This window comes from Liolophura sinensis, chromosome 4 (genome assembly GCF_032854445.1).
Source record: "Liolophura sinensis isolate JHLJ2023 chromosome 4, CUHK_Ljap_v2, whole genome shotgun sequence".
Taxonomy (NCBI): Eukaryota; Metazoa; Mollusca; class Polyplacophora; order Chitonida; family Chitonidae; genus Liolophura; species Liolophura sinensis.
Window position 1 is genome coordinate 21,161,488 of NC_088298.1, and position 21,287 is coordinate 21,182,774.

Here is a 21,287-nt window from a genome sequence, read left to right on the forward strand (position 1 = left end):
AGGATTCTTGAACAGCGCCAAGGTCACTGGGGTCACGATGATGAGACAGAAAGTGATGTCAGAAACACAAAAAATTTTGTCTTAGCCTTTGTTTCTAATAATACTTTATACTCATGAATTCTCTTTGTCAAGTGTATGAACCATATGATTCTAATCAGCATCTTCAACAATTTTATTGATAACTGCTGATTAAATAGTTCCGCGCGGGAGCCCAAGCGGTGAGACTAAACTTCAACAAGCCTACGTGCGTTGGAGAGGCTCCAAAGGTCGAGCTTGTCTAGTGGTGGCAGTGATGTAAAGCGAGCACAGTGAGCGGCGCATGCTCTGTATCAGGAGTATGATTTTGACCCCGTGCGACACAAATTGGCTTTGCTTATGATCAGCCTGATCGGTAATGACTAACGAAACCAGAATCAACATTGAGCAATAAAAAGACTTCTGCACAAAGTATGTCGGTGGTGTCAGCCATGTGAAGTCACGTGCTGCTTTGTTTTCTCACATGTATGGTACCCGTGTTGTGAGGAGATTGCATTTAAACATGGTCGCTGGAGTTAGAGTTTGTCAAAGTTTCGACCAGTTGTGTGATTAAGTGGAGTTACCAGCAATGATACAAGGGGAAGCCTACCTGGAATTGACAGTTGAGACGTCTACGAGTACAGACAGACAGACAGTTTGTAACAGCCCCAGCGTTGATCCATGGGAGACACCCCGGGAAGTACAGACGTATCAAGGTGAGCTTATGGAAGAAGACATAGTTGTGACAGTGTACATAACCAAAGCCCTGCAGAGTTACTTGACCATGTACGTTTTACCATAACCTACAGAGACAGGGCTTTCTCATTCTATTGCTTCTCCATTGGTTGATATAGCTAGGCCAATTTTCGGATTGATAAAAAAAGAGGCAAAAAGTAGAATTTGCTAAAAATCGAAAGTGTCACCCGCTGCATGTATGCGCTCTCGAATTACGATGGAAACAGCCAAACAGTAGTTTCTTCGTGTGTAAACGCTTGAGTGGTGTTTTACGCCGTACTCAAGAATATTTCACTTATACGGCAGCGGTCATGCACCATTATGGTGGGAGTTAACGAGCAGCTTGGAGGACAACCACAACCATCCGCTGGTTACTGCAGACATTCCCACCGGGCCGAACGGCCGGAGAGGTAACAAGCATGAGCTCACATAGACTCCTACCTCATTGCGCCACGCTGGCACGTAAATTACCTCGGCCACGGAGACCCCCCTCCCCCCCACCCGACCCCTCACCCCACCCCCTCCTCTGCTAAAAATCCAAATTGTCACAGTTACGCAAACAGTTACGGATTAACGTATTCGTATCCATATGTTTGCTTTGCGAATCGTCTCTGTTACCTCGTTGTAACGATTTATAGCCTGATATCGCTAGTTTATACCACTGACACATCGGCATTGTATTCCAAATTAATCAATTCTTGCATCATACCTGTTGCCAGGTACAACCACAGCGGTAAAGCAAACTATAGCCTTGTATAGAATTTGTCAGTCCAATTGATCTCACCTGCAATAACTTAATGTTGTTTGTCGGCTTTGTGTCGTGGCATAATGGCTTGGTAAATATTTGTTTTAATATTGAATATGTAAACGCTCCACGTAAATTAACGAGATCATGTTGTGACAAGCATTGCGGTTATATTCTCTGTCCAAACAGAACCCTGTCCTATGCATGGTTTGAGGAAAAAATGAGAAATGGATTGCACAATGTACTGGTTCATTGTGTGAAAAATGTGCATGATCTTTTCCCAACTTCATAAAGAACTGCACATTAATATTCAAGTTATTACATGTGATGGATCTATCACATCCAATATCCCACAACCCCTTCACATGACAACGTTACTTTTCATTCCATTCCTAGTGAAAGCCAATGCGACGTCATGACGTCACAAAACATTCGGGACATTGACGTCATTTTATTGACGGCCAAATGTTCCGTTCCTAACTCATTATGATGACGTTACATTAAAGACAGTACGACGTTACAATAGAAATTGATACATTGTAACGATGTAGACGTTACGCTACAATACATTCTTGAAGTAACAATGGTTCGAGGTCCTGCTTCGCACTCGCGCCACCTCACGGGATTAAAAATATGCTGCCTCCCCATTACTGGGAACGTGCATAGGCGCCAGTCATTATATATATTAATAAAAAATCTTCCAAATGGATACCATCTTTCCAATTTGATTTTATAGAGTATAAGAGTATACAGATTATTCTGGAAATTATTTATTCATTTGAATGGTGTTTTACAGCGTACTGAAGAACGTTTCACTTATACGACAACATCATGTCGTGAGAAAACCAAACAGAGCAAGTTGCAGGCAGGCCTTCCCACGTACAACCGAGGAGAAAGCCAGCCTGATATTCAGATAAATAGTCGGCGGAATGGGATACCCGCAGAAGTCCGAAGCGGGACGTATTACGTCATTTCAGTGACGCTGAATATTCCACTGGAGCGTCAGCAGCATGACGTCACAATGCGCAGTCCAAATACATCAGCACGCATCATGTTTTGCGTCGCATAACAAAATACGTGACGTGGAAGTCCTATATCACACTAGCTCAACCTGTTATGAGAGGAAAATCTGCCGGTACCGCATTATCGCGTTAAGACAAGTCATCCATTCATTCATTAAATCGTTCATTCATTCATTCATTCCAACGTTAAAGATTCCCTTCCTTACCCCTTATATTCGATTTGATTTATTTATTTGATTGGTGTTTTACGCCGTATTCGGTTTGAATACCTTGTGATTACGTGTATATAGACCTTCAATCATATATATGATGAAGATTTACATCGTATATCCGTTCTTATTTATTCCCAAACTCGTATTGAGATAACTTCCCCATCAAATTAAGCTAATGTAAAGAATCTCGTTTCCTCACTGAGGATCCACTGAGCCATACACATACTTACAGCATGGAATAGTTAAGATCTTTCTCCCCACCTCATCTTTTTCTGTCCTTTGCTTAGCCCTTTGATGGTATTGATATCATCCGACCTGCTGGTGCTATTCCTATATCAGCCTGTCATTTCATCGATAACCGCACTAACGCGAGAAGGGTGGGATTATAGTCCAGTGTGACAACTACTGACATCTCTCACTGGTTTGTTCATATGCATGCCACTCTCATCAGAGAGTTATATCCAAGGCTTCTATATATACCCGAGTATACGAGTCGCAAAGGTATCTGATGCAAACACACTGGTCAGAGTCGATATCCCGATATAAGTTCATGTAGAAAAGTCTCTAGACCTACATTATCAAGTCAGAGTTTAAATCCGGAAACATCTGGATTCGATTAAGATAGACTTAACCGGCAATGTCCACTGAGTGAAGCCCAGGGCGTAGTTCAGGGTTCATGCACTGTTCCAACGCGCACAGGTACCACTGTACCCTTGCGTCAGCGAGCTTCTGGCTTTGTTGACGTCGTAATAAGCACGCAAGCCTCCCATCCGACGTCGTTTTAGGGAACGTAAGGTAATCATATGACGCCCAGGTAATGCATTCCCGCCAGGTGTAAACGGCTAGCAAGGCAGACGACTGTGAGATTTCCCAGGTATATCGAAAGGAGAAATCAATATCCAACTGCACGGCATTATTGAACGGAAGGCTTTTCTATAGCTATTTTACCTTCTGTCCGACCCACGTGATCTGGTGTCAGCTAGTCAAATCTTTTCATCCTTGGCTTAATATGAGTGCTAATGAGGCCCGCGGTTGCGTCATTCAGTATACTTATTCGGAAGCCATGTAAGGCGTACGTAGTTATTATAACCGCTGATTTGATAACTGGTGTGCGATTTCAAGACAATCGCATGGAAATCCCAGGTGAAAATAATACAATCGAAAATAGCTGAGATGTCATTATTTGCGATGACGTCAGTATGGCTGTGTTGGAAAATGTTGCCTCGGAACACAAATAGCTCTGCCATTCACTTATACTTAATGAAAGATGTCACTAACAACCACTAACAATATTAAAAACTAAACAAAAATATCCTCAAGGATAAATTTCTAATAAACAAGCTTACCAGTAGCCAGTTTGTGGGATATTTCGGTTCGATCTCAAGTTAGGTCAAGCGAGAAGCCCTTACAACTGGCAGTTTTGCTATTCAATAGTTTTGCAGGCCAAGTGGTACAAGCGTACACCTCGTCTGTACGAAGATCGCGGATAGAATCTCGACCCAGCTCGTAACAAAGACTTTAGCATCGGTAATCTTGTTTCTTCGGCACTCGGCGCTCAGCAGCCGAAAGGATAAAGGCCACAAAAGATCTGGTCAACTGCAATATTTATGCAGATCATACCTATATAGTGTTTTTAGTATATGATCTTCCAGTGAGGCAGCAGAGTAAGAAATGGCGACATTGAAATTGACCATCTATAAGGCTACACAGTAGTGAGATGAATGAAGTATTGCTAAACGTGGCGTTAAACCCATGGCGAGACGATGCCACCAGAGTGCTGCTGCCACTGAAATTTCATACCGAAGACGCCAGAATTGACACCCCACGCCGCAACATTATACTGACAAGGGGGTCAACCAGTCCTGTTTCCTTGCTCTAACTTCCCAGTGCTGAGCGCCCAGCGAGTTAGCAACAAGAACCATTTTTAGGGTCTTTGGTATGACCAGAAAAAAAAAATAAACCACATGTTATCCAAAGATAATTCTCCTTTGATGGTAGTAGATATTGGTTGCTTACCCATGGATCTCTCCCAGTTCAGCTCGTCTGGTAATATTTTATTTATTGATTTATATTTTAGTTGTCCGTATCCTGCCTAGCACTCAGTTTGTTTACTCCCGAGTTTTTCTTTTTTATGTGTCTGGGCATGTGACTAGAGTGCCCTGGGGTAAATCACCAACCCTTGACACGTAGGTGACTAACTTTCCCACTTGCACACAAAATTGGTAGAATACAAATGGTCTTCGGCGAACGTGGCGGAATCGACAAATTCACTGTCCAAGTCTGGCGTTGAAGCCGCGCCTATTGTCACATAGCAATTGAAACACCGTATACAAGAATACATCCCTAATATCCTGGAGGTGGAGTCCATTTACAGGTGACGCTAGAGCATATAAATCATCACATTTCAGTGGCCTAAGTGACAGACAAACCAGCAGGAGCTGGATTCGAACGCGTGACGTCACTGGTCATAGGCTCGTTGCCTTTCATGAAATCGCATTGTGTAAACGGGCTATATAGGAAAGGCTACCATGTCAAAACCTGTATACACGTTACCAACATAGGCCACAATATACATGTTATTATCACCACTAGTAATGATGGTTTTGTTGTCTTGGCAACTGTATACATACTTCTTCTTTGGGTTACCACCATGACATCAAGACAATATTGATTGATTCCTCGTGACATTACGTGATCTCGTGTGGAACGTTTTAGTATAAGCGAACATCAGAGCGTATTGACAGAGTCGTTCGTAATGACAAATCAATACGCTCTCAGAATGCATACTACAGAATGGGAGGCGTGCATGGTTAAAGACTTCTTAAGAGACACCTGCTCAGATTGCTTAAATACGGCAGTAAATATTTTGTTATGCTTTTTTTTTCACCTGATAAATGATAATTTAAGCCCCTGATGCAGGCAGTTTACGTACAACATATACAGACAGCTGCATATAGGTGACTGGCTGAAAGAAGACTATAGTGACGTGGTAGTGGCTCCACGTTACTGTTACGCCACGGTGCTACACTAAAAAAAAAATTAGTCTGTTAATTTTAACAGGAAGTCTGTTGTCTGAGTGATGCTAGAAGATATTCTGCTGTGGTAGCAAATTGAATAAAATTGAATATGTTCTGTTAATATATATTCTATTAACTCATCATAAAGATTCTATTAGACTAACAGGACAGTATGTTGAATATGACAGAATATTGTGTTATAATAACAGAATACATTCTAGCATCACTCAGATAACATGTTTTCTGTTAAGCGTAACAGATTAATTTTTAGAGTGTAGTGAGAATGACGTAAGGCCTGCTCACACGAGGAATGTCCTGCGCACGCATACATTAAAGAGAAAGAAAACGTCACCTGTACGCCAGATGGAAAAGCTTTAAACACTTTTCATAAAACAGTTCCATTTATTTAAAAAAAAATTCAAACTAGTTAAATGCATTTGAAACTTTTGTTTCTACGGTGCCCCATTTCTGAATGTACACACAGATTGCTACATTTCACCATTTAAAAAAGCATAATAAATATATATGTCTACGAATGCATTCGCCGAATGTACCTTAAATCGAACCATATTTCAAGCAAAAATGGTGGGAGGAAATCGGGCAGAGCCGGGGGGAACCCACGGCCAGTATTCACAGACTGCTGCCCGACATTCCCACGTACGACAGAGGAGGACACCAGTATTAACTATACGAATTCACAGCGATCGCGTGGTAAGAGGCTTTTGGGTCATTTTGCTGTGCCGGCACGCTATAACAACTAGGCCACGGAGGCCCATCTACAGAATTTTTCCGGACGCTCGCACTCTCGGAGGGCCTTATATAGAAGCGCCTAGACACTGTGTGGTGACATCAAATAATATAACCTAAAGGGCTACAGACATTTTCGTCTAACTCTTTAAACCAACCTTTAAAGTGGAATTCTTAGGAGGTTATGTGACACGCAATAATATTAGAAAGGTACATACGCGTCCTTAAGCATGCACATGTGGCTGAAAGGCAAAACAGGGTTCGCGTGACGTCAGCGGAGACAGCTGCGTTCTCGGGTTACAGAAATAATTCAACTCTCATTGGATAAACTTGATAAGGCACGGTGACGCTTCCGATTTTCTCAACGTGCGAATTTTAGCCTACTTTAAACTATGATTTCTCGGTTATGCAACATCCCAAAATTGGCCTAAAGGCGCGTTTTTAAAAAATTATGCGAGACATTTTATCGATATACACTGTATTATTTTAATTCTCAGGGGGCCTCCGTGGCTCAGTTGGTTAGCGCGCTAGCGCAGCGTTATGACCCAGGAGTCTCTCACCAATGCGGTCGCTGTGAGTTCCGGTCGTACGTGGGAAGGTCTGACAGCAACCTGTGTATGGCCGTGGGTTTCCCCCGGGCTCTGCCCGGTTTCCTCCCTCTATAATGCTGGCCGCCGTCGTATAAGTGAAATATTCTTGAGTACGGCGTAAAACACAAATCAAATAAATAAATAAATAAATTTAATTCTCAGAGTAAAATAACTTAAATGGCACTTAAATGCTCCCCGCCAATAATCTCAAGAGCAATTTTAAAAAAAATGACGTTTAATAAAAACCTCTAGGAAAATATATAAGAAATTAGAACTCAATCATATTTAGAAAGGCACTCAGCAATTTGTAATGATGTCATTTGTCAATATGTTCTTTTGAAACTGATTTTCGCCTCATATGCCATACACAACTTGTGCAGTTGGCGCTATATACCCCATTTCAAACCTATGACGCTAAGCGGGTATTCATGGACAATGACGTCATTGTGTACAACATGCAGGGTAATAACTGCACGAGAATGTACATAAGGTGACGTCATCTATAGGTACCAATCCTGAAAGCGTTTGTAATACAGGCTGAATGGCAACAAATGTGTCTATAGGCAGATTCAGTACTCGGTCCATTACCGACTGCACGAAGTACAGGCCGCGCAATGCATAATGGGTAGCGGTGGGGTGGTAAGTTGGAGTAGGACTGTATTATGATATCTCCATAACTGTCTTACCGTGAACTACAGAAAAAGAAAACAGCCAAAGAATTAAAGGAGTGTCGTGAACGGAACATCGATGACAGTGGCAGGAAAGTCGATGTTTTGTCTTGACCAGTCGATCATTTTGACGTAGGGCACAATGTGGCGGACAATTTTACTGTCCTTGGACGGTCGGTAAGCCGTGAAATGCTCGACAGTTACCGGAGTCTTCACAGGATTTTAGAAGGATGGACGAAAGATAATCGCAAGGTTCCCGAATTCGACCTGCCTGAACTAAAGAGCTACCTCATCGAGGTTATGAATGGCAACAGATATGTCTATAACGCGGTTCATTCAACTTTTCTATATTATATCATAGGCCTGTATAAAATGGATTTAGTCCTTGATCCCTTTTGTGGAACGGCATCATAGTATAGGTACTTGCTTGATCGGCTAAAATACTTCACTGTTATATATAGGGGCCTATCAGCTATCTGTACATAACATTAAACATTTACTCTTGGTATTACTGGCCGATTCCTGTATTTAATCGCTCTTAGTAGCTGGTGAAAAAGTATCAAACTAAACTTAAATCTTTGTTGGATATGCCTACATTCTTATTTAACTGGATTATGATCCTGGTCGCTGTTTCTGCGTTGAAGCTATTTACCTAACGATTTATATTGTTACATTTGTGTTATAACGGCTGATCAAACTTAAACTGATTCAGTGAGTTATAGGCCTACAATTATTTATTTATTTACCTGTTTGATTGGTGTTTTGCACCGATGAATAAGTAAATAAATTAGCTCTTTTACGGTTCTCTTAAGGTAAAGCTACCCATCTGGTATTTCACTGCGATCTTAGAAAAGCCAAATAAATTCAAGTGAAATTTGGACATGACGATGCTTAATTTAAAGACTAAAATTAAAATTATGAATGCAGGTCATATATAAAACAGAATAATGTGTGTCGTTTTGTGTATAATAATATCAATGAATAAGAATAGATTGACTTTGTGATCCAGAATTTGCCATTGGTGGTTTTCTCGATCTATCCATCCATAAAACACTGCTAGCTAGTTTTTCTAACTTTTTTCTTTACTTTAAAACTTTTTTTTATAAATAATTATTTATTTATGTAGTTATGCTGAACTGTCTAGAACTCGTAATGCCAGTGTGTAAGTTAAAGGTAATAATTCACAACTGATGAATAGTCATACCTTGATGTTACTCACACGTTTACTATAAACTCCTCTCAGGGTCTATTTCCACTGAATGGTTCAAAAGCGAATCAATACAAGCAGAATGTGGCCACGCAGCAAGTTCTTGTGGCGCTTTCCCATTGGCCAGCTGTGACATACCTCTGCAATCCATAGCCAATGACAGAAGCGGGCACAAGCAGCGTCGGGTCAACACAACCTGGATTGTGCTGTTGACACGTGGAAAGTTTGCTCGATAAAAACTTTCTCCCAAAAGGTTTTTAAAAATTCATTACTTTTTTAAGCTCACAGGTGTGTGAAGTGACAGAGTTTCTGAACATCTGAAGCCGACGTGAACTCCATCGCAGAGTGAAATGGCCGTGCGCGAAAGTTTGCGATGCCTTTGTGCAGCGGGTTTGTTTATTTTCGTTTTGAACTGCAGTATGATAGTTTGTGAAGACGATTTGAAAGATACCCAGGACGCAGAGGAAGGGCTTGAACAACTGAAAGTGGACATAGTATACCACCCAGGGGAAGACAAATGTGAAAGGGTGGCCAAAAATGGCGATCAGTTGAAAATGCACTATACTGGGAAACTGTTGGATGGAAAAAAATTCGACTCCAGGTTGGTTTGCAAACATAATGCCTTCAAATTAAATTTTTATAACTCTAATAAATGTAGATAGAGACTGGCAAACTTTTGAACTACATTGGCCTACTGTAGTTTTTAAGATGAGGTTTTTGTAGGCCTACCTCACATGGTAGAGTGACGTCAATTTATTGTACTTTTTTTTTTACAATGAACATCTGAGAATTAAGGAGGTAACTGTCAGTGACTAGCAAAAGCATGCATCAACGGTGTCTTTAAAACTGTAGAATTTGGATAATCAGTTCGTTACCAGCCTGTATAAATTTCTATTTCCGTTAGTTGTAATATGAAGATAAAGTAGCCCAGCGCCAGTGGAGAGTCAAGACCTGAGGACCATGAAGCAATATGGGACCTAACTCAAAATTTTAAAATCACTTTAACATTGCTATTTCTTATGTAACAGAGTCAAAATGTTGCTTGACAGCGTAAATTCTGGGTAAGTTATTGTAAAACAAATATCATCTAAAATAACGGAAAAGAACATCCAAGTTTAATGATTGAAATTTTGACTTAAGTCCAAGATTGCTAGGTGATTCCTAGCCGGGATAACACTGTATAGGCCTACATCACAGTGCATATGAACGATCTATATTCATTTACTGATATGTCTGTACATGCTGAGAGGTTGGTGTGTATGTATCGATTGTTGCATCAGTTGAAATGTGTCCGTCTTTATATTTGTAAGTTATATTGATCTGTTGATTGAAATCCTATGTGTGAGCTGTAGTGTTTGTCAGCATACAGCAGGTTGATCTCACGGGCATGGGAAGTAAATGAAAAGTTTGTGTGTGGGGGTGGGCGTGGGGGAGGGGGCGCATTATCCCAACCAATGAGGCTTGGGTCCCCCTTCAAGGACCCAGAAGCTCTTTGACTCTACACAGCCGTACGCACGTTTTAAGAGAAAAAATATCTGTCCTCAAGGTTGTGATGAAGAAGGCCAATATGGCATATTTTCCCACAAATTTAGTTTTTGCATTGCCTCCATACTTGTATATACATACTTTCTGTTGAACTACCGATACGCGCTATGTGAATTGTGAAATATTTACTCTAATAGCGCATGCAGATAAACTGAAGAATGTTTATCATATATTGACCAGAGAAATCAGATCTGTAGGCAGTGAAGTGGAGAGGTGGTGGGGGGGGGGGGGGTTGCATACATAGGTGAGCAGAACGACTGTCTCAGTCAATTACAGGCCAGGTTCCAGGGGCCACCCAGGCCCCAGAAGCTCCGAGATTTCAGACGTTCCAAACCTTCCTGTGCCACTGGATCAGTTTCTATTGGTGCATTGAATGAAAATGTGTGTGTGTCTGTTTGTCTGTTTAAGCTAGTTTGTCTCCATCTGTGTGTTGATTGAATTGTGTCTGTCGTCTTTTTTGTCAGCATTTAGATTGTTCTTTCTCATCTTTGCATTCAGTGAAATGTGTCTGTTAAAGTTGATCTGACTCTGTTAGTGTGTTGATTAAAATGTGTCAGTCCGTCTGTCTGTCTCTGTGTAGGTTAATCTGTCTCTGTTAGTGTGTTGATTAAATATGTCTGTCCGTCTGTATGTCTGTCTGTCTATGTTAGTGTGTTGATTTAAATATTTCTGTCCATCTGTCTGTCAGTCTCTGTGTAGGTTAATCTGTCCCTGTTAATGTGTTGATTAAATATGTCTGTCCGTCAGTATGTCTGTATGTCTCTGTTTAGGTTGATCTGTCTATGTTAATGTGTTGATTGAAATGTGTTTGTCTGATAGTCTGTCTGTAAATTCAGTGTCATGTCTGGTACCTGGTACATAGTCATCCAGTAAGGCAGCATTGTGCATGTATGTTGCTTTTGATACTCTCCTGCTGTCAGGAGAAGCTGTAAGCATGTTACATACACCTGACTCCCTGCCTATCGATGAAACAGGCTTGGTCATAACGTGATATGTTTATCTGTGTAATGAGGTCATCCTTTACATAGTTTAGGCAAGTTATCTAAAATAACCTCCTTGACTGTGTTGCACAGTTTTGCCGGATTCTGTTAAATTAAAGTTTAAATTAATTTTTTATTTTTTTAGAAAGTTGTTTTTGGGGCTGTATCAGAGTGTAAGTTTCAACTCCAAAAGTAATATTTTGTGACATTTATTCACCACCTGAAGTACACTCTTTTGGACTTATTGTATGATGCGAGATACAGTAACGGGCTTTTGGAATAAAATATGTTGCGGTGTTGAAAAAATAAAAACCGTTGATCCTCTCGGGCCATACTTGGGATAGTTTGCCAGTAACCGGTGGATGGTTGTGGATTTCCCCCAGCCTCTGCCTGGTTTCCTCCTACCATGACGCTGGTCGACCTTATATAAGTGAAATATTCTGGAGTACGACATTAAACACTAGTCAAATAAATAAATAAGTCTGATCCCGAAAATCCTATCTTACTCTGTTTCAGTCATGACAGGAAGGAGCCGTTTGAGTTTCAGCTGGGACAGGGTATGGTGATTAAAGGCTGGGATCAGGGTCTTATGGGAATGTGCGTGGGGGAGAAGCGTAAACTGACGATTCCACCTCATCTGGGCTATGGGGACCAAGGGGCAGGTAAGTCTGACCAGAGGTAGTAAATCATTTACCTGAACAACTGGCTCCAGAGGTGGAAATATTTCTGCATGTCTGAGGGTTGACTTTAATGCTATGTGCCAGACCCTAATCTAGATAATAGGGTTAGCCAGTTACCCATCCATCCATCCATCCATCCACCACCCACCCATCCATCCATCCATCCATCCACTTGGACGCTTGATATGGAAAACTGGTACTTTTTGGACACCCTGTATTCAGCACTATAAGCATGAGAGAGACAGTTGGAAGGGAAATGTGGACACCCTGCTCTAACAAAATGGCCTCCAAAAGGGATGTTTGGACATTGGCTTGCACATTTCTGGCTAGCCCCCTGATTTAGATAAAGGATATAAGGTACTCAGGGATTCATAGAAGCATATGTTTGGCAGAAAATCACTGCCAAATGGTGTTATCACCACATGTTCAGAGTGAAACAGAAACTGGGATAGCAAGAATCCAAGTGGCGTTGGTCATGTTGTACGACGTCACAGGCAAACCTACTTCTAATACATTTGATTCCACATTTGACAGATTGATCATATTAGAAATAAATCAATAAATAAACAGTAAGTGAAGCAGTAATTGTCACATATGCAGTTGGTAATAGTCTAAATAGACAACTGACATCTGATTAAAGGTATGCTGTTAGAAGAAAAGAAGAGCGATTCCCCATTTTCGCTTTTGAATACAGACAAAGAGTTTTACAGAAAGCCTATGTAAAATAAATATTCATTTTTGACTCGTTTTTCTCACGAGTAAAGAGAGAAAACAGTAGACCACTCTCTTTGAAGATTCAGTTTTCAGCACCCAAATTGAGAATCATGATTTGTTGAAATTATTTTTTACTGAACATATTCAGCTTCCAACCCCCAAATTCAGTTTTAAAGTCAATTTAATGAACCAAATATCGGTTTGTACAAACGACAAAATATGAAAATGATTAATCCCCTGCACTTATGTTGGACAAAAAGGGCACTTTATTGCCAATATTAGCTAAATATGTTAACAAAAGGATACGTTTGCGACTTCAATTTAATGAGGCAGCATTTGGTAAGCGGAATTTGAAATGACCTGTATTAGACACTGCACAGGAAAAGTAATTTTCTAGATGCCATCTCTTTATCCGTGGAGTTCAAGGCAAATTATTTCTTGGGGTATTTGTGGTCTAATACCCCTTTGTTTCAATTTCTGGAATAGAAGAAGCTTGAGAAAAATTGGAATTTACATCACGCATTTGTGCGCATTAAAATTTCAGAGTAGTAATTGTTGGACATCTTTGGCCTGGCTCAGCAAATTTATGGACCATTCGCCAATCCATAAAGTTGACTACAGGGGGAGATACATTTGCATAAAAGATTTCAGAAAACTGACCCATTATATTTTCTCATAATCCGGAGACCTGGCATATTTCTACTTTGATGTTAGGAAATTAGAACATAACAAGAGAAGTCAAATGAGAAAAGGGTGGTGGGTGGGTGTACAAGGATTTGACAAAGTTGGCCCGAATGGCTTTGTATCCAGAAAGTGTGTGTTTTACTTTTGCTTTGATTGGTTCATGGGCATGAATTCTTAGTTATTAATGGCTGGTAAGCACTAAAGTAGAAAGGGAGACAACTTACATTTGCACATGTAACCAAAAAAAGAAATCCCTATTCCATAGTTACCTCCCTTGACAAAACATTGCTTTCTCTGCTCCAGCTGTTGTGTGCATAGCTGAAAAGTAATTGAATTGAATTGCTACCAAACAGAATCAGGGCTTCTCAGTGAAGTTTCTCCATTTTAGTTGCAATCAATTCAGCAAGATAGGAGATGTTACTGCAAGGAAATAGTTGTTTCTTTTACAGTGATTATTTTGAGTGATTGGTTTGACCATATTAACTTTCCTGACGGATCATAAGAGTGGTTTACATGTTTCTTGTGTTTTTTTTGTCAGGTGATACTATCCCAGGGGGAGCTACTTTAATATTCGACGTGGAATTATTGTCAATTGGAGACGGTCCCAAGCCGCAGAATGTTTTCAAGGAGATTGATGCTGACAATGATAAAAAACTGTCCAAAGATGAGGTAATGTTTATATTTTTACTGTTCTGCTTTTTCAGTGCCAAGATATCCATGTAAAGGCACGAGTTATTTCTTTCATTTTTCAATTTTTTGTTTGTTTTGTATTTTGCCTTTTTTGCGATTAAGAGTGTGAAATGAAATTAAATAAAGTCACACTGTCCCACTTGCGCTGGAAATTGCATTGACATCAACCATTTGAATTGGCTGTGACGTCTCTGAGATTGTCTGCTACATCCTTTCACTGTCAGGGTCACAAGATCTATACCAGGTTCTGTCTTCCTAACCATTAATAGTGGATTTTTGCTATTATATAAGAGCATTCGTTCCTGCTGGTGTTCTCTTCAGTCATATGTCTAGGAAGGTCTGCCAGCATCCTGCAGATGGACGTTGATTCTCAACAGGCTATGCCTGGTTTCCTCTTACTATAATGTTAATAATAAAGAAATGAGAGCATTCAGCTGGCAAAGACACCCAAATAGCCTTCAAATCTTGTTTTAATTGCATGAAACTAGCTTAAGAGTTACCATGGTAATGCTAAGAGCAAAGGTAAAAAATTCATTATTTGTGGTGTAGTGAATACAGAGAACGTCTCGTATGGCTTAGGACACAGGTTCAAATCCCAGCTTAGGTGATGGTGAACATGTTAAGACCTAGGCAATCCAATGATCGTTGCAGACCAGTTGTCTTCCACCAGTATGGTGTGCATATTTGTATGTCACAGGTGTGAAAGTTTGTCATTAACTTGACAGAGGTCGGTGGTTTTAATCATACCCCGGACACTTTAGTTTCCTCTACTTATGGAATTGGCTGTTGTCATATAAGTGAACAATTTTTTTTCACTAAAGCACGAAATGTCGATCAAATCAAATGGCTGACAATTTAATATTTTATTTCTTTCTAAAATTACAGATTCGGGGTTATCTAAAGAAACAGACTGAAGAACACGGCGATGAGATTGAAGACATGCCAGATGCCGAACAAAGTGAGCACATGATTGAAGAAATTTTCAAGCACGAAGACAAAGATAAAGATGGATTTATTTCCCATGAAGAGTTCTCTGGGCCAAAACATGATGAATTGTAAAGTCTTCCGACTGTTTCCATGAGTAACAAGGTGACTGGTACCTTGCTTGAAACTTGCAAACTTTTCTTTAGAGCATTTCTTTAGAGCATTTCTTTAGAAAAGCAAGTGTACAAATTATGGTATGAATTGCAGTATTTGATATCTGAACGTGGGGAACAGTAAATTTTACAGTGGAAATATTAAAGATGGAAATTGAGATTTAGTGATTTTATTCTGACATAAAAACTTATTCCGAGCCTGTAGTCTGATGTTAAAGAGGTCAGACTGTTGTAATATCAATCTGATTGGTTGTTTTGATACACAAGTTGGATTATGCTATTCTGACAAGGTCACTGATTCACAGCAAGGTACCAGTCAAAAGTTTTGTTAATCCTCATTGACTGGGTGTAATTGTCGAGTTAGTCTGTCGAATCTGAATGGTTCAGTGAAAATGGTGAAATCATTCGATGGTAGTGTTCAACAAACCGCATCTTGTAAATCTGGCTGTATGCAGCACACTTGTCCTGTTTTATTTTTAAAGTTTACATGTAGATCCGAAAAATAGCATCCTGTGAACAAGGACTTTGGCATTAAAGCTATCATGACATCCCATTTCAAACATGTCATGAATATGTATTTTGATGAGCAGTTTTTTCCAATTTGTGTCTTAAAGTGCGTGAGTGTGTGTAATTTATTGTAGATCTCTAAACTGGGCAAGATTTGCTCAAAATTCTTTAAAAAAAGTTATACTCACAAATTTTCTTCCAAAAAAAAAAAATGTCATTTTACTCATGCAAAGTTTATTTTTCATCATTATTTTTGAGAGTTTTTATAAATGTTTATATTTCGAGGTGTGGAATGTAGGTAATTTTCTTTGCATTCAAAGAACTGCCTTCATTTCAGAATATTTTTGGTGAAATAGATGCAAATATAAATTCATCCCCTTTATTGATGTGATTTTTACTTCAGAATGGGAAAGATCAAAAGACATGAATGCACTCTGGCATCTTTGTGATGCCATTTTCATGATATTGGTAATTTGTAGGAACTTAAACTTCTTTCTCAAAGTAAATATTTAGATATTGTTGATCGTCCCTGGATGAGATGTCGTCATTAACTTAGTAAGAAATGCCTTCACTAACAGTGTAGCTCTGCATTAAATGTCTTGGTAAACTGTAGATTAAATGTCTCAGTGAACTGTGGATTAAATGTCTCGGTGAACTGTGCATTAAATGTCTCTGTGAACTGTGCATTAAATGTCTCTGTGAACTGTGCATTAAATGTTTTGGTGAACTGTGGATTAAATGTCTCAGTGAACTATGGATTAAATATCTTGATGAACCGTGGATTAAATTTTGTAAACCAAACTGTGGATTAAATGTCACGGTGAACTGTGGATGAAATGTGTTTGTTTGATAAGAAGTGTCTATCATTAGTGGTGATGAGATGTCTTGATCATATGTGGATGAGATGTCTTGATCATATGTGGATGAGATGTCTTGATCACATGTGGATGAGATGTCTTGATCACATGTGAATGAGATGTCTTGATCACATGTAGATGAGATGTCCTGATTGTCTATGAATGAGATGTCTTGATCATGTGCGAATAAGATATCATCATCATCTGGGGGTGAGAAGACTTGATCATCTATGGATGAGATGTCTTAATCTTCTGTGGATGAGATGTCTTGATCAAATTTAACAGAAAGGTCTTGATGAATTGTTGATAAAATGCCTTGATGAATCCTGGATGAAATGTTGCGATAAAGTGTTCAGATTTTGACAGAAACTGCCAGGACATTTCCTGTATCTTCCATGTTTGTTCGTTGATGTTTTATGTGTGGCAAGACTTGACGCCATAGTGTCAGTGATTTTCCCACAATCCCACCTGTTTTAGCTGTCTGTTTGATCACATTTCCCTAGACATTCACTTGTTGATATGTGCACATTACGAATAGAAAACATTGTCTTACCATCTCCCCCTGGTGCTTTTGCTGCATGCTTGAAAATATTGTTATTTCCACTTCTTTGAGTTGACATTCATACATCTTTTAGAATGTTTAGGTTCTGTTTTTATTCACTTTTTCGATGCCTTGAAATTTAAATATTAACAGTGGCATCAATTCCAAACTGACACTTGATTATTACATTGCATGTATTAAAATGCCCTCATGAACATTCCAATAAAGAAACTATTAATTAAAAAAAAAGTTTTATTTATTGCTGAAAATAACTAGGATATTAACATTTATTGTTTTATGCATTTAATATAATAGACCGCTCATTTTTTCAGTTTGTATATCCGTCATATACTGAATTTAACTGCGGTTAAGGTTTTAAAAACATTTGATTACTTCAAATTTTTGACGTTTGTGCAACTTGATATTCTATGATTATTACATGGGGGATTATTTTTATGCGTTATATCTGGGGAATTCCAAACTTCTGTGTTAAAATCAAATTCTCTTTGTGACATTAATTTGGGGCAAAATTTGATTGTCCGTGATTTTTTGGGCAATTCCTGAGTGAGGTTTTTTTTTTTTTTTTTTTCATCAGGTGGTTAGAGAAGATCTGTTTCATCATTGCTTTTAATTACATCTGCATGTATGCATTGCTTAATATTTTAAATTAATGTTAGGAAGCCAATTTTAAGTTATTAACAAATGTAAAATGGTTCAAACTACTGAAATACATCATTGAAATATCGAGTTTGCTGTGAAAACACATTTATTTTGTCACTGGTGTTATTAGCTATTTATCTGCCTTTTGTGTGAAAAAAAAAGGTATTCATTGCAACGAAGAATTAAAAAAGTATTTAGATTAACTTATTGTGTTCTGTTCCTGAACATTGTTCACCAGATTGAGTAGTTGTAAGCTAGCATCCTCCTTACAGCGCACGCACCGTTCTCTACCTGTCGCTCTGCCTCATTGCCCCTAATAGCAAGTTGTGTACAGAAATCTAGAACAGTGCCAAGGTCACTGTGGTCACTTTGATGAGGCAGGAAGTGATGTTAAAAAATACAAACAATCCGTCTCAGTCTTTGTCTCCAACAGTGCTTTATACACATACCTTCTCTTTATCTCTAGAGTGTTTACAACATGATTCTAACCAAAACCTGAACAATTTTATTGATGGAAGCTGCTTTGGGCTAAGACTAAACAAGCCAACGTGCGTTTCACAGGCTCCAAAGGTCAAGCTTGTCTGTTGGTGGCATTGATATAAAGTGAGAGGTAGAGAGGGACGTATGAGCTGTAAGGAGTACTGGTGAGCTAGTTGAGAGCAAGTGGCGCGCTAGTGGTGCGTGGATGGTGAGGCGGATATGCGCTGGTTGTGAGCAAGTGGCGTGCTAGTGGTGCATGGATGCTGAGGCAGATGTGCGCTAGTTGTGAGCAAGTGGCGGGCTAGTGGTGCGTGGGTGAGGTGGATGTGCGCTAGTTGTGAGCAAGTGGCGCGCTAGTGGCGCATGGATGGTGAGGTAGATGTGCGCTAGTTGTGAGCAAGTGGGGTGCTAGTGGTGCATGGATGGTGAGGTAGATGTGCGCTAGTTGTGGGCAAGTGGTATATTAGTGGTGCATGGATGTTGAGGTAGATGTGCGTTAGTTGTGGGCAAGTGGCATGCTAGTGGTGCATGGATGGTGAGGTAGATGTGCGCTAGTTGTGAGCTTGTATTCTAGTGGAGTGCTGGTTTTTTGTTAGTTGTGAGCTATTGGTGTGCTAGATTTGTGTTAGTTGTGAGCTAGTGATGTGCTAGTTGTGAACTTGGGGTGTGCTAGTTGTGAGCTTGTGGTGTTCCAGTGTTTTGTTAGTTGTGAGCTATTGGTGTTCCAGTGTTTTGTTAGTTGTGAGCTATTGGTGCTCAAGTGTTTTGTTAGTTGTGAGCTATTGGTGTTCCAGTGTTTTGTTAGTTGTGAGCTATTGGTGTTCCAGTGTTTTGTTAGTTGTGAGCTATTGCTGTGCTAGTGTTTTGTTAGTTGTGAGCTATTGGTGTTTCAGTGTTTAGTTAGTTGTGAGCTATTGGTGTTCCAATGTTTTGTTAGTTGTGAGCTATTGGTGTTCCAGTGTTTTGTTAGTTGTGAGCTTATGGTGTAGTAGTTTTTTGTTGGTTGTATGCTGATGGTGAGCTAGTGTCGTGCTATAGTCTATTTCTTTTAGCCAGTCGCCTACATTCAGCTGTCTGTGAAATGAGTCACACTGGCTACCAAAATTAGCTCTCTTTTGTAACCCAGGCTCTACACACTGACACGTTGTACGTCTATATTATTGCAAGAAAAATGTAGTTACAATACTTTTTCTAGTTCATAATAACTCCACAAGAAGGTGGTTTCAGCGCCAAGAACTCATTGAATCGGGTGATGCCATAATTATTCAGAAACAAGTGGCATGGTGGGCTGTGGGCGTGGAGAGTAATTTGTTTTGCAATGGTTTCACCACCCTGCGGTTAGAACATATTTCACGCAGTAACACAGCTACACTACTGTCTCAGTGAATAGACTACATTTTTTTTTATAACAGAATTTCCTAACATGCAACTCTAAAACCCCACTGCCGTGCTATGATATACTACAACAGATAAAATAAAATTCTTTTGTGAATGTTACATTATACTATAACTTGCGAACAATGTCAAATATGGCAGTGTTAGAAACAGGGTTTAAATTTGCCGATAGCAGTTTAGGTAACTGATGTCATCCTTCCTATATATATATATATATATATATATATATATATATATATATATATAGGAAGGATGACAAGGAAGGATATAGGAAGGATATATATATATATATATATATATATATATATATATATATATATATATATATATATATATATATATATATATATATACATATTAAGCGCCGCCCAATATTCAGCATGCCAGTTATTTTTTAGTAATTGTGAAGTCACTCGAAGCAATGGCTTATGAGTGTCGAAACAAGGCTCATGGAGTTTAACATTATAAATTACAAAAAGTGTTCTAGCTTCATTTTTCTTTGCAAGAATATGGCCTTCCAACATATCCATGTGTAGAGCTTGTGTTGTTACGTGTCACTGACTAAAACCAATTTTGGCACCTAGTATGACTGATTTTACAAACAGCTAAATATGGGCGACTGGCTAACAGAAACAGTGAGTGAGTGAGTGCTTGGGGTTTAACGTCGCACTCAACAATTTTTCAGTCATATGACGACGAAGGAATCATTAGGGTGCATGTACGTGTAATGTGCCTTCTTGTTGCAGGACGGATTTCCACCGCTCTTTTATTTAGTGCTGCTTCACTGAGACGACTTACCGAAGGCAAGTAAGCCCGCCCGAGCCATTATATACTGATACGGGTCAACCAGTCGTTGCACTATCCCTATCATGCTGAACGCCAAGCGAGGAAGTTACAACTTCCTCTTTTAAAGTCTTAGGTGTGACTCGATGAAGGATTGATCCTGGATCTACCAGTCCCGAAGCGGACGCTCTACCAACTGTGCTATCCGGGCCGGTCCTAACAGAAACAGACTACAGTGATGTGGTAGTGGCTTCACTTTACTATAGGGCCGCCTTGAGTGTGGCTTAAAACGCGCAATGTTGAGTAGGTACCGCACGATGTATTGAGCGCGTGAGGACATGATAATGGGCCGTGCCACACCGAAAGGGTTGTACCTTCACTGTGCTGACTGAGAGATATTGAAGCTCCTGTCATATGTTAGCCATCTTTTTTTTTTGACACGACCAACTATGACATGAAAATCTGCTGCAATCGTAGATATCCATGCTGAAATTCGTAGTCCTTCGTAATGATTTATTGAATATTCTTGGTTGAACAGTTTAAAACTCTCCTATGTCATCGCGCGATTTTTGAATTCCATCCTGGGTCGTATCGCTGTTGTACTAGACTGCGTGGGGTAAAAGACTACGGCTCAGAGAGTAAAATTAGAGCAGCGAAGACAGTGTAATAGTTTTGGCGGTGGTGGCATGTAACCAGGGAAATAACCTTACCTAAGT

General features: G+C 39.6%; 1 protein-coding gene across 1 annotated transcript; it reads left to right on the forward strand.

The window, feature by feature from the left end:
• The first annotated feature begins 9,174 nt into the window (after nucleotides 1-9,174).
• LOC135464554 (uncharacterized) lies at nucleotides 9,175-18,088 on the forward strand. The gene is made up of 4 exons (XM_064741980.1): nucleotides 9,175-9,559; nucleotides 12,000-12,145; nucleotides 14,100-14,230; nucleotides 15,137-18,088. The coding sequence occupies exons 1-4, from the start codon at nucleotides 9,309-9,311 to the stop codon at nucleotides 15,308-15,310; spliced, it is 702 nt and encodes a 233-aa protein (XP_064598050.1). The 5' UTR covers nucleotides 9,175-9,308; the 3' UTR covers nucleotides 15,311-18,088.
• Nucleotides 18,089-21,287: the final 3,199 nt, after the last annotated feature.

Coding starts and splice junctions, on each gene's coding strand:
- LOC135464554 (XM_064741980.1), top strand. CDS start 9,309: ATGGCCGTGCGCGAAAGTTTGCGATGCCTTTGTGCAGCGGGTTTGTTT. Junction 9,560..11,999: donor GGAAAAAAATTCGACTCCAG/GTTGGTTTGCAA, acceptor ACTCTGTTTCAG/TCATGACAGGAAGGAGCCGT. Junction 12,146..14,099: donor CTATGGGGACCAAGGGGCAG/GTAAGTCTGACC, acceptor TTTTTTTGTCAG/GTGATACTATCCCAGGGGGA.